The sequence below is a fragment of the Liolophura sinensis genome, chromosome 5 (assembly GCF_032854445.1).
Source record: "Liolophura sinensis isolate JHLJ2023 chromosome 5, CUHK_Ljap_v2, whole genome shotgun sequence".
NCBI lineage: Eukaryota > Metazoa > Mollusca > Polyplacophora > Chitonida > Chitonidae > Liolophura > Liolophura sinensis.
The window spans coordinates 10,186,485-10,200,040 of NC_088299.1; the positions used below are offsets into that span (position 1 = coordinate 10,186,485).

General features: G+C 41.5%; 1 protein-coding gene across 1 annotated transcript; it reads right to left on the minus strand.

Annotated features, from left to right (window-relative positions):
* Nucleotides 1-4,036: 4,036 nt before the first annotated feature.
* Nucleotides 4,037-8,583, minus strand: LOC135465442 (isatin hydrolase-like). Its single transcript, XM_064742682.1, has 3 exons — nucleotides 8,478-8,583; nucleotides 6,304-6,482; nucleotides 4,037-4,842 (listed from the first exon to the last, which is right to left on the minus strand). The coding sequence occupies exons 2-3, from the start codon at nucleotides 6,480-6,482 to the stop codon at nucleotides 4,167-4,169; spliced, it is 855 nt and encodes a 284-aa protein (XP_064598752.1). The 5' UTR covers nucleotides 8,478-8,583; the 3' UTR covers nucleotides 4,037-4,166.
* Between the last annotated feature and the right edge of the window lie 4,973 nt (nucleotides 8,584-13,556).

The following is a 13,556-nucleotide window of genomic DNA, read 5'->3' on the forward strand; positions in this document are numbered from 1 at the left end:
ACATGTATACAGGCTTAGTGAGTCGTCTTGCATATTCGGTTGTTTATTTTTTATTTATTTACTTAACCTTGTGCGTATCAATGCAGAAATTATGTAAACACTAAATCACACTAAACGGAGGTGGTATAATGAAATCACACTATAAAGGTGGTATAATGATTTTTCACCGGCGATTGACACATCTTCCAGGATGTAATTATCTAAAAAAGACGAGCAAAGAGAAACAAAGACTATATTATGTAGTATTTGCAGAAGGCATTGTCACACATGCATAGTACTGATGTTTTACTCTTGGCTCTTTGAATGTGGATTAACGCCACACTTAAGGACTTTTTAACTTATACCATGGCGGTCAGTTTTTTGGGAGGAGGCAACCTAAGTGCCGTGGTTAATCAGCGACCTTTGGCAAGTTACTAACTGGCTTTCACACATGTGACGTACAAATATGTAGACCTACACGCCACACAACCATAATTCTGGCCCCTGTGATGTACGGGTAATGTTCTTCAGTACGGCGTAAAATATAAATAAATAAAAAAATAAATATAACTTTTTCACGATACATAGGTAAGTCAAAGGCAACCCATCAACCTCACCAGGTGTATGTGGAACACCTCAAGTGTTGCTGTTGAAAATTACGTTTGGCAATAACCAGGCAGAGCTGGAGAAGTACGTGGCTCAGTGGTATAAGGTGTGCCGGGACACGAGGTCCAGGTTCAATCCCCACCCTAGACAAGGAATCTTTAGATTCCACGGGGGCGTTTATGAACAGTAAGCCGTCGACGGTTCTCCTATATATGCCGGTGCGCGTAATTATGTATTTATTTGTATCTGTGATTGGTGTTTTACGCTGTATTCAAGAATATTATACGACGGCGGCCAGGATTTTGGTGGGAGGAAACCGGGCCGAGTCCGGGGAAAGCCCACGACTATCAGCAGGTTGTTGACAGACCTTCCACCGTACGGCCAAAGAGGAAGCCAGCATGAGCTGGACTTGAACTAACAACGGGTCCGCATAGTTAAACACAACTCAAAATTCTTACACCAATATGGAGTGCAGGTATTTAAGTTGGTCGGTAACATGCTAAATGTCACTGTTTTCAACATTCAGGCGTCAAACAACAACCTGATAAGAAAATATATCGGACATGATTATAATGACAACGCTCAGTCGCAATACGATTTTAACTGTGTTAAAGAAGAAAACGATCAGAGTGTGTTTAACGCATTTTGACGTTTAGTGTGTTTTGCAGGAGATTTTGGAGATAGATTTCTGTATCGAGTAAGTGCATGGCATATTTATCAAGCCTTTTTGCTTTAGATTTATGGAAGAGTTTTATGTTTTGCACAAGTGAATGTCTTGAGTTTCAAGCTTTCTTTTTTAGATTTACGGGAGGGATTTGTGTTTTGCGCAAGTGCAAAAAGGCTAAAGCCTATTTCCTGTCTGTAGTTGATTGATGATGTGGACCTCTGTAACCTTAGTGTGTACGTGAGAGTTTGGTCTTAGCAATTATGACATCATTACCAGCATGCTTTCTTTCTTAGTTAAGCAAATCGGCACGCTATGTGCGGTATCGCTTAAAGATTGCACAGTGTTCTACTTGTGCATTCGCCTAGTGTTTATACAGGCGTGTTTGTGTGAAGGCGTTCTGTTCCACAGTGACCTGTTTACAGATGTCATTATCGTCAACTTAAACATACGTGTGTGTCACCTTTTATGACATTAATACGCTCAGATGGATCTATACATGACCACTCACTCAACTCCTGGTTGTTCTTTGTTTATTATAAGAAGTGAACTAAAACTGCCAAGTCACTGGTTTGTTTGTTTACGGGACGAGAGGAGCAATGCTGGTCATGTGGTATGTACCCGCCCTCTCCCCTTTACGGTGTCACGTACTGGAATTAAGCTCAAGGGGCGTATGTTTTCACCGTACTAAATACTGGTATTTGTTTTTGAAATACTGAATTTTTGCCATTTGCACCAGCTGAAGATGTCGTCAGACACAAATCAAATGAATACATGTAAAGCTGCAAGCTATTTTCCCAGGCGTATTTATGGACATCCGGATAACCATCAAATGTCTCTTCACACTTATTTAAGAGATTGTAATATGTACCAGATATTATACACTGATGTTTGAATAATTTGAAATGATCCTTACTTATGTGGTTTCTTTGCTCTTTTTTGGCGATAAGTATGGTTGATAGCATGCATAGAGTGGGAATATGCGAGTTGGTTAATGTGCGACGGCTTGGACTGGAAGTTGGTTGCTGTCACGCTCTTTGGTTCCATCACCACTATGTTTGAGCCTGCAGACATCCCCTCAATGTTCAGACACGCGTAGATCATGTTCCTCAATGTCCATGCGGTGTCCTGAATGTTCGCTTTAGTACAAATACTTTGCAATCCCAAATGCCTATAAAATTCGACACGCACGTTTGTGAAGCCAGTCTTAATAGAAAAAAAACGGTGCTGAAATTCTAACAGACATTTGAATGTCTGTGTAATCTTAAAATGACATTGATATTTGTACAATAAATGTAATATTGCAGTCCATTTGATAACAATAAAATAACTGTTGAAAATGAGCAATCGGGAGAGTTAACCACATAGCTAAGCTCAGACTAAGGGTAAGCCTAGACATTGTCTTCTTTACCGTATGTACATCCTGATTTTTTTTATCTTTGTTTGTGACATACAATGTATTATATTTTCAGTTTCTTGCCACATGGAATCAAAACATTTATCCTAAATGAAGATTGCTCAGAAGTGTACGGCAATTCGATATGACTCGATAACTATGTCGATTACCCCGCCAAGCTTGCACGCGACCAATTCACAAGCCACAGCCAAGACGAGGGTCCAACACTGTACATTGCCTTATTATTGGTGGATTCATTTGAACAAAGCTATAAAGACAACCCAAATCACCTTGGCCACATTAACATAAGATCACTTTAATTGCTATATCGCATTGCACAAATGCTTCAGCTATCATGACAGGAACGATTGCCGTTATCTAAGGCCTCTGTCCTTGCTTTGCTTCTCTATAACACATGCCTCAGCGATCATGACATGACCGATTGCCGTTATCTTAGGCCTCTGTACTTGCTTTGCTTCTCTATAACACATGCCTCAGCGATCATGACATGACCGATTGCCGTTATCTTAGGCCTCTGTCCTTGCTTTGCTTCTCTATAACACATGTCTCAGCGATCATGACATGAACGATTGCCGTTATCTTAGGCCTCTGTCCTTGCTTTGCTTCTCTATAACACATGCCTCAGCGATCATGACATGACCGATTGCCGTTATCTTAGGCCTCTGTCCTTGCTTTGCTTCTCTATAACACATGCCTCAGCGATCATGACATGACCGATTGCCGTTATCTTAGGCCTCTGTCCTTACTATGCTTCTCTAAAACACATGCTGCCGCGATCATGATAGGAACGATTGCCTTTACCTAATGTCTGAGAACTATCACACAACTGTAGCTGCTCTGATTTCACTCGCTGTACTCCATGTGGTTTTTTATGTTATAAAAACACTGCCATTTGCTATATCGCATCTCTAACACATATGTTGGCATATCACATATATCACATATATAATGTGCGCAAGAACCATATGGAAATGTACAAGACCTAGGGGCTAAATATGTGGAGAGTTAGAATTAGATTTGCTGTATCCGTTGCTTCTTCAGACCCACAACTTAATGTTTGTTTAAATCAATTATTCTTCTCAGTTAGGTCTAAACTCTTTCAAATTAGCAGTGTCATTCATGCAAATTTGTTTAAATCTAACTTTGAAACCTACACTAATCTTTACATTCTAATTAGGCCAGTTGTTTGTTGTTGGTATTTTATTTCAGAATTTATTCAACATACACGATACAAATGTCACCAAGCGCGACTGACCTTGGCTTCGTCTGGTTCCAGCAGATAGAAACGCCAGCCAGTTTGCCATGAACACAAACAAAACATTTAAGAAAATAATAAGCTTAAATGAGTAGTTTTTGTGATGTTTCACGGTTACTATAGCAACTGTGGACCATATTCACAACTCCGGACGCCATGATGTATCTTGGTACTTTCAAAGTTAAATGAACATACAAATTTTAAAAACTTAAAAAATAAGAATAAAAAAATGAAAACAAAATCCACTAACGTAGAAATAGGTAAGCTAGATAAAGAGAGACGACAAACATTAGATTAAGTCTGAAGGCCGCTGCACAGGAACTTCCGTCCCCGACCACCGCAAACAATCTCATTGGACCGCCAGTTCCGTCTTTCAGTTTGAGCGGGATAGCGTAGATCATGGCGCCAGCCGGCGGAAGTTGGTCAAGATTTGCGACATTCTCGAGTCCAATACGCCTGTTTGGAAGAAGAGCGCGATGGGCCGGATACTCCCGTGACGGTCCGGAATCTATCGAAGCCGTGTCTAGCCCAACCCCTGTGATGTACGGTCGGTTTTCCCACAACCACCTAGCGGCATCGCCGCTGATCGACGGAAAATGGAAAGTTGAGGAATCTTCGGTGTTGTCAGATCCGAAGAATGCCGCCCTGTCTTTCCATTTCTTGGTCCAGCCTGAATTCAATAACACCCACGCGTTGCTTGGAATTTTGCCATACATCTCTTCCCATTTCTGCAAGTCCTCGACGGTCAGCTGGGCGTCTGGGTTGTTCTTGGCTCTCTCGGATATGTCCACGACCACCCCCGGGCCCATCAGACGGTGTAAAGGGATGTCTGACGTGTGCCAGCCGTTCTCTGAGAAGTGAGCTGGAGCATCCATATGTGTGCCACCATGTTCCCCGACGCTAAACACATTATACTCCAGCCTGAAAAACGGACAGAAAGAGAGACTGACTTGGTGATCGGTTATATGACTGATACACTAAAAAATTCAATCTGTTATTAAAATTTAACAGAAAGTCTGTTTGAGTGATGCTAGAATGTACATGTATTCTGTTATTATAACATAATATTCTGTCATATTCAACTTAATATTGAGTCAGTCTAAAGAATCGTTATGTTGAATTAAAAGAATATGTGTGTTATAATTAACAGAATAATCTGCTGTAATAACAGAATATATTCTATTATCAGTTAAATAACAGACTTTCGGTTAAATTTAACGGATTTTTTTTTGAGAGTTGGTTGATGGATTCAATGACTTAGGTGGTTCAACATATTATAGCAGCGTGAGGTATGCCGGAAGACGCCAATCCCAACACCATCGTAGACGCGGGTTCGAACCCGGCTTTCTACGTGGGGATTTGGCTTTACCGCAGGAAGCTTGTAAAGTTCCTATGGTGCAGGTATGATAGTTAGTTCTAAGATATGTCCTCTTCTCTGCATCTAACCAACATGACCGCCGTAAGTTTGAATCTTGAGGATATGGCATAAAACATCAATAAAATCAATGAATAATATAGGGGACTAATCGATACATTCATCAAAGATATCTGCATCGATCTGTATGCCTGCCTGATCAGCACAGGTATCAAATACGACTTACCAGATTTGTTTTGTTTTTAGCATATGACTCCTTTCATTACCCATTTGCATTTTTATCTCTAGATTTCTTGTCCTTAGATGTGCCTGATCAGTTCCTAAATTTAACCCAATTACTTATTCTGCCTGAAGTATTTGGGGGCCTACCTCGGTTAATTATTAACGGTAACCACAATCCACGCTGACTGGCAACTCGGCGAGTGTTGCCGAGTTGCCGTAGAACGTTAAGTAAGGTTCGACAGCCTGGTGTGACCAGTATCCAGTTCGTCCATGACTAATTAACGCTTATCCTAATCGTGTTTGACGCCAAAGATGGTCACGAAGTAAAGATACAATTTCTCGAGCCGCCCAGATGTGCGTTAGTGTTCGATTTGTAAAAATTCGGACAAACATCACCGATGAACGAGAGGCGTGAATGCCGCTTTCGTCACATTCAAGATGGCGAGGCTCGACTGAATGTTTGTCGCCATACATCTGAATGTTTGTCGCCATACATCTGAATGTTTGTCGCCATACATCTGAATGTTTGTCGCCATACATCTGAATGTTTGTCGCCATACATCTGAATGTTTGTCGCCATACATCTGAATGTTTGTCGCCATACATCAATGGGCAGAATATAATTAGTGTACATCCAAGAGGGGTTTTTTTTTTCGGATTCCCTTTTTGCTTTGTGACTCTGTATACTGTATACTCGGTAAGACAGAATTCTGTTAACAAACTTTTCAGTTTCTGACACTTCACGTATAAACCCGGTGAAGAATCTTGAGGAGAAGATATCTTACCAGAACCCTCCAGGCATCCTGCCCTTCTGGAGGTTGGTTAGATTCAGTGAGGGAACACCAGGCCAGAAGACAGCATCCTTGTCCAGATCGTGGGTCAAATCTATGTATCTACGTGACTCAGAAGTCGCATGCCCGACACCAGCAAGCACCAGCACGACAACGCAAGGTAACGACATCATCTGGAAATTAAGGAAAATTGACAGATTCAGAGACTTGTCTTACCGGCTAACGTGGTCGTGGGTTTGCTCCGGGCTCTGCCCGGTTTCCTCCCACCATAACGAAGTCCGCCACTGTATAAATGAAATGTTCTTGAGTACAGCGTAAAACACCAATCGAATAAATAAACCAAATACTGGTTAAAAGACTCACTGTCTAACGAACCAGACTCATTAGCTAGCAGACCAGACTCACTGTCTGTGCTAACTCATCTTATAGCCTAACAGATATTCGTGTAGACCTACCTCGTCGTAACAGATAATTATACAGATCTACTTTCATTGTAACAGTTATTCTTGTAGACCAATGGTCCCGTGTATGCCAGCTTATCGGAACAGATATTCGTATAGCCCTAGTGTTCCGTGCATGTGAAAGCTCGTCGTAATAGATGTATTCGTAGAGACTTACCATTCCGTGCATGTGAAAGCTCGTCGTAATAGATGTATTCGTAGAGACTTACCATTCCGTGTGTGTGCGAGCTCATCGTAACAGATATTCGTGGAGATCTACCATTCCGTGTTTGTGCGAGCTCAGTGTAACAGATATTCGTGGAGATCTACCATTCCGTGTATGTGCGAGCTCAATGTAACAGATATTCATGGAGATCTACCATTCCGTGTATGTGCGAGCTCAGCGTAACAGATATTCTTGGAGATCTACCATCCCGTGTGTGTGCGAGCTCATCATAACAGATACTCGTGGAGATCTAGCATTTCGTGTATACTAGCTCATCGTAATAGATACTCGTGGAGATCTACCATTCCGCGTATACGCTAACTTATTGCTACAGATTTTCTGTAGACCAACCGTTCCATATATACCAGCTCATAGTAATAGACTTACCTACCATTCCGAGTATGTGTTAACTCATCGGATAACGACCATTTGTGTGGCAACAAATGGAAAGAAGCTGTTAAACATTAAGGCAAGTTACACGTAGGTCAGCTTGCTAGTCTGTTAGGTAAAGAGTCCAGTTATCACGAGACCAGTCAGAGACTGTTACCCAGCGAATTTGTTAGCCCGTGAGTCTGTATGACACTGAGTTTGGTCTGTTAGCCGGTGAGCCCGTTAGTCAGTGATTCTGTTAGCCAGTGATTCTGTTAGCCACTGAGTCTGGTCTGTTAGCCTGTGAGCCCGTTAGCCAGTGAGCCTATTGGTCGGTGAGTCTGTTAGCCAGTGAGTATGTTAGCCAGTGCGTCTGTTAGTCAGTGAGTCTGGTCTGTTAGCCAGTGTTAGTCCGTGAGTATGTTCGTCAGTCGGTCCGTTAGCCAGTAAATCTGTTATAGGCAGTGATACACGGAGTTGTGCATGTATGTGTATACAGGAATGTCTGTGACGATGAGCTGGCATACACGGAAAGGTAGGTCTACATGAATATCTGCTACGATGAGCTGGCATACACGGAAAGGTAGGTCTACATGAATATCTGCTACGATGAGGTAGCATATGCACGGATCGGTAGGTGTACATGAATATATGTTACCATGAGCTCACATACACGAAACGATAGATCTACAAGAACACCTGTTTCGATGAGATGGCGTATACATGGAATGTCGGTCAATACGAATATCTGCTACGACGAGGTAGGTCTACACGAAGATCTGTTAGGCTATATGGCGAGCTAGCATATACACCAAATGGTAGGTATACACACGAATACCTGTTATGTTAAGCTAGCATATATGAAATGTGAAAACTTTATCTGAATTTATGAATAAAAGATTGCTTAATTATATTTGACAGTTTTGAGTAGGTCGTCAATCACTAATACAATGCAATACCACAAATTAATTTAAGTCGGATAACATATAGACACACTGAGGAGAAAATTCAGTCATTTTAGTATAACTTTAGTTAATTTCAGCAAATAAAAAATATATGTACAGAGGTACGAACATGCACAATAATACTGCTGTGCAGTTCAAAGTTATAGATATATAGTTAATGACGCTTACCTGTTTTCGGGATAGCAATTCACTGATTACGTCTTTTCACAGCGACACAACTGTTACTGTATAGCCTCCGAGTTACCCACTGCTGAAGTTTTGAGATGTGTGTGATATTCTTTCCTGTTTTTATTATAATCCAACTCAACCAAAGACAGTTGACCCTGTAGAGTTCAGAGTTCACAGCTCATCATTTGCAACAAGAGGTTACGATGAGTGCCGCGTGCAAAAACACTTCCACTCCACGTTCTCTTGCGCGGCTTGGAAAGAACTCGTCCGGTTTACGTCACAAACTACTGGTAAAATCCGAGGTGCACATGGAGGTCAGCCACAATCTTACCGCACAGCTATGTAACAGCAAATCAACTCCAGGTCCATGAACTGTGAACACATTCTTCCTCTCTCTGGGTGATGAGGTGACTGTGTAATTCTCTCTCGATCTCTCCATGACGATTCTGATCCCACATGAAGCCGCTGTTGTTGTAGCGCATGATATTGCAATACGCAATACAAGTGTATGCTACTTGTCTCGACCACCATAAAAAAAGCTTTTTTCAGTTTTATACGCATATTATGCACAGACGGCACAGTAAAGCAGGGACGCGTGTACACACTAGCACGGAGGCATTTGTGAGTTACAACAGAGTGGCTATTTTCTGCTATAGGCCTATTAGTTCAAACACCCCACGCTCTGGTTTCCTTTCACATCGCACATGGATTTAACTGTTGCGATGCGTTACATGATGTGGTTGAAATATTGCCGATGTAGCGTTAAGCTATAAACATTCAAATTCATTCATTCGCGTATATTAGTGAAAAATTCTTGAGTAAGGTGTTAAACAAAAATGAACAAAATAAATAAATACAGTCGTTCGCCATTCTCACGGTGGAGATATTATGCGACCTTTACCATGCAACTTACCACGTCGTGGCTGAGGCTCCAGTATACGCATTTTTTAGAGTACATGACTATATCGGACAATTTTGGATCGCCATATTTTCTGGCCATATGCCATTTTCTACACGTTTTAAGTCGTTCTGGCAAGTCAATCAAAAATCCCTGAATGGATGTGTATGTGCACCTACTGGATACAGGATAGAACATTTTTTTATATTTATTTACATTCTCGAGTATGTAGTAAAACAACAATCAAAACATTATTTTTGTATTCATTTATGTATTTATTTATTTGATGGGTTTATGCCCGGTATCCTCCCACCATAATGCTGGCCGCCGTCGTATAAGTGAAATATTCTTGAGTACGGCGTAAAACACCAATCAAATAAATAAATAAATAAATTTGATGGGTTTATTGTCGTGGGCAAGCTACCACTATAAGCTATGACGGCTTATATTCAGGTTTATGTGTGACTGGAGATAACCCGCTAGAACGCCCGGAGCGAAACATCGATTTTAAAGCCAACTTGTTACCTGAATCCAGAGAGCTGAATTCGTACGCGCGACCTCATTGGTTAACATGCTAAAATATGCATAGACAGTGTACTGCTATACGTCGGTTCTTTAGAATATCTTTTTCTAAAGTATAATCCCGCTTTTTATTATGTTGCAAAAATGAAACAGCTCTCAATAGATAAACCAGCTATGAATGAAACAACTTATGTTAATCGCAAGCCAAAAAAGTTTGTCCAAGGTTAATTCGCTTTTCGTAGATCAAAAATCTATTAAAGTTCTTCATACGGCTGCTTTTAATCGACAAATTCATCATTCTTCACTCCATTATGGATGGTAAATTTATGTTAGCAACTGTTTAAATACAATTATGTACTATGTGAAGATGAATAACATCATTTCATCCAGAGTAAATCTATATGAGCTGATTTCCGAACCTTGGACAGGGCATTTATAGACTATTCGTGGGGGCCTTCCTGGCCGAGTGGTTAGCGTGCCAGAGCGGAGCAATAACTCAGGAGGCTCTCACCAATGTGGTCGCTGTGAGTTCAAGTCTAGGCCATGCTCTCTTCATCTCCGGTCGTACGTGGAAAGGCCTGTCAAAACCTGTGGATGGTCGTGAGTTTCCCTTGGCCTCTGCCCGCTTTCCTTCCACCATAATTTTTCATAATAATGAAATATTCTTAATTTTGTACGCTGTAAACACCAATGAAATAATAAATAACTCGTGCACTATACTTCAGGTCTTGGTGGCAATATAGCAGTCGACAACAATCGTTCATGGTCTTTGCACAGTCTAGCGTTTGTTGAAGACCACTTACCTTCCAGCCATATGTGCATATCTGTACGTCACATGTGCGAAAGTTTGTTGGAATGTTGTCCAAAGTCGGTTGTATATATACCCCGGACAATCCGGTTTCCCCTATTCAAGAAAATCACCACCATCGTATCGGTAAAACATTCTTGAGCAGATATAAAACTTAACAGCAATTAAGTAAATAAATACTAGTAAATCAATTTTCATAGCTAAAAATACATCTGCATGTGCCATATGATAACATATACATCTTAGTAAGTCTTGGTGTGTTTCGATGGTACCTTCAATCAATTTGGCTAACGATCGCTTTTTTATACTGGATCAAACTGTCACTCTGATCTCATGACCAATGACGTCAATTTAAATCAGTACATTTTTACCACTTGGCTTGTTCCAGTTTTAAAAAGCTTTCGTTAGCCAAATTGATTGCAAATAGCATGGAAACACACCCAGACTTACTAAGCTATGTATGTGACTAGAATGAAGTCGCTTTGAGTTCAAGTCCTCATCATGCTGGCTTCCTTTCCGACCGTACGCGGAAAGGTCTGCAACAACCTGCGGATGGTCGTGGGTTTCCCCTGGGCTCTGTCTGGTTTCCTCCCACCATAATGCTGGCCGCCGTCGTATAAGTGAAACATTCTTGAGTACGGCGTAAAACACCAATCAAATAAATAAATAAATAGATATATATCATCTCTGCTATTCTAACGCCGCGCTCAAGACGTTACACTTATATGAAAGTATGCGGTCAGTTTTATTGTCGTTGGAAAGCTGAGTGTCTGGTGTAAATCACCGACCTTCACCAGGTGTCCAGTCAACTTTTTGACTAAAAGCCACAGCCGAAAGAGCCATAGCCTGATTCGAACACGCGACCTCGTTTGTCAAAGTCCCTGATAGCGATTTAAACACGCGACCTCGTTTGTCAAAGTCCCTGATAGCGATTTAATCACCTGATCTAGAACAAGGCAGTTGTAGGTAAATAATTCGTACACTGTAGTTGATTGTAATATTTCTCTTTAACATTTGTTGCTATGATAACTACAACCAACTTAGGGCCAGGTCGCTGCGTGGAACCAAATCTGTATGGGAATCGGATCTATTTTGTGTCACAGACAGGGCTTTTTTATGAAGAGGTGGCACGAAGCGTGATATAAACTGACATACATGCTCCTCCGGGAGACATAGATGACCTGGATATAAATATATACAACCTGTATGTCACCTGCATACAATTGGTCAGGTATACTTATTAGGTAGGCATGACAGCACAATGTGGGTATAAAAAGAAGTGGCCTGCGACAAACAACACCATCCTATAGACAATATGGTAATCAGGTGTTGACTCGATGAAACTGATACAGCCAAAAAAAAAAAAAAACCTATATAGTCAAGGTGACCATATGTAATATGCAGATCAATCTAACGATCTAGATAAAAGAACTGGTGGGAGAATCTGGGTTAGGATGTTCGCCGGTATACTTCAGTGGCATTGTCCTTCAGGACTGGCGGACGAAGGTGATGTCACATGGCATGTCCGACTTCTAGTTTTATAGCCGCATTCTATAAAATTTTCACCCAAACGGTCACACGGACATTGTTGTCCGCCTTTTGTCACCCAGACCACCCATACAGTGAAGGCCGCGGGATAAACTACAAATTCGCTGTCTAGGAGGGGGTTTGAAGCTGCACCTCGTGTGTCCGTTATTTATTTATTTATGTGATTGGTGTTTTACGCCAAACTCAAGAATATTTCACTGGAATACCTTCCCACCTACGACCGGAGAGGCCACACATAGGTCCCTTGGTCACAGACGAAATGGTCACGTATATACTCCATGGTCGCCTATAGACCCCACGGCCACCAATAGACATCATGGTCACCATGGTCATGGCCATCTTGACCACCAATAAACCCCATAATGACCTAATTAGGCCATGGTCATCTATATACTCCATGTTCACCTATACAGACCCCATGGCCACCAGTAAATTACATGGTCACCTATATACTCCATGGTCACCTATAGACCCAATGGTCACTTATAGACCCCCTGGCCACCAATTGACTTCATGTTCACCTATATACTTTATGGTCAAACATATACCCCATGGTCACTTATAGACCCGATAGACTCCATAGCCGCCAGCTGGTATATTAACACTCAATGGCCGCCTGTACAGGGCCTACTCACAGCAGCTAATCTCCATGACCGCCTTGTGACTCCCAAGAAAAGGCCCTTAATTGCCTCCTGATGACCCCATGACTGCTTACATTGAACCCAAGGCGGCCTATAGACTATAGCCCCATAAAAGTTTAAAATACTGCCGACAGGCCGTATGTAGGCCCACTCCACGACTGCCTTTGAGACTTTCGTAATTTTTATATCTCTCTTCCAGAAGAACGTCCAAAAAACCGATTTGCAACACAGGATAAAATTTATTTATTATATGATTGGAGTTTTACGCCATACTCAAGGATATTTTATTTAATAGGCATGTATGACAGCGACCGGCTTTATGGTGGGAGGAAACCGGGTAGAGCCCTGAGGAAACCCACGACCATCCGCGGGTTGCTGGAGGACCTTCCCACGTACGTGAAGCAAGGATGAGCTGGACTTGAATTCACAGCGACCGCACTGGTGAGTGGCTCCTGGGGAAATGTACTATACTAACACATTAACCACGCTAACAACAGTATTAATAAATAATAATAAAATATTATTTGACTGGGATTTAACAATGTATTCGAGAATATTTATCTTATTTATTTATTTATTTGATTTTGGTTTAATACTATAGGCCTCCGTGGTGCTATGGGGTGCGTGCAATTTGCTACCATTCCTACATTTACAAGGTGGCT

What these genes read in the sequence shown, in the direction of transcription:
- LOC135465442 (XM_064742682.1), bottom strand. Translation starts at nt 6,482, where the DNA reads ATGATGTCGTTACCTTGCGTTGTCGTGCTGGTGCTTGCTGGTGTCGGG. An exon ending in AGGATGCCTGGAGGGTTCTG is followed by an intron (nt 4,843 to 6,303) that starts GTAAGATATCTT and finishes TCCGTTTTTCAG; the next exon opens with GCTGGAGTATAATGTGTTTA.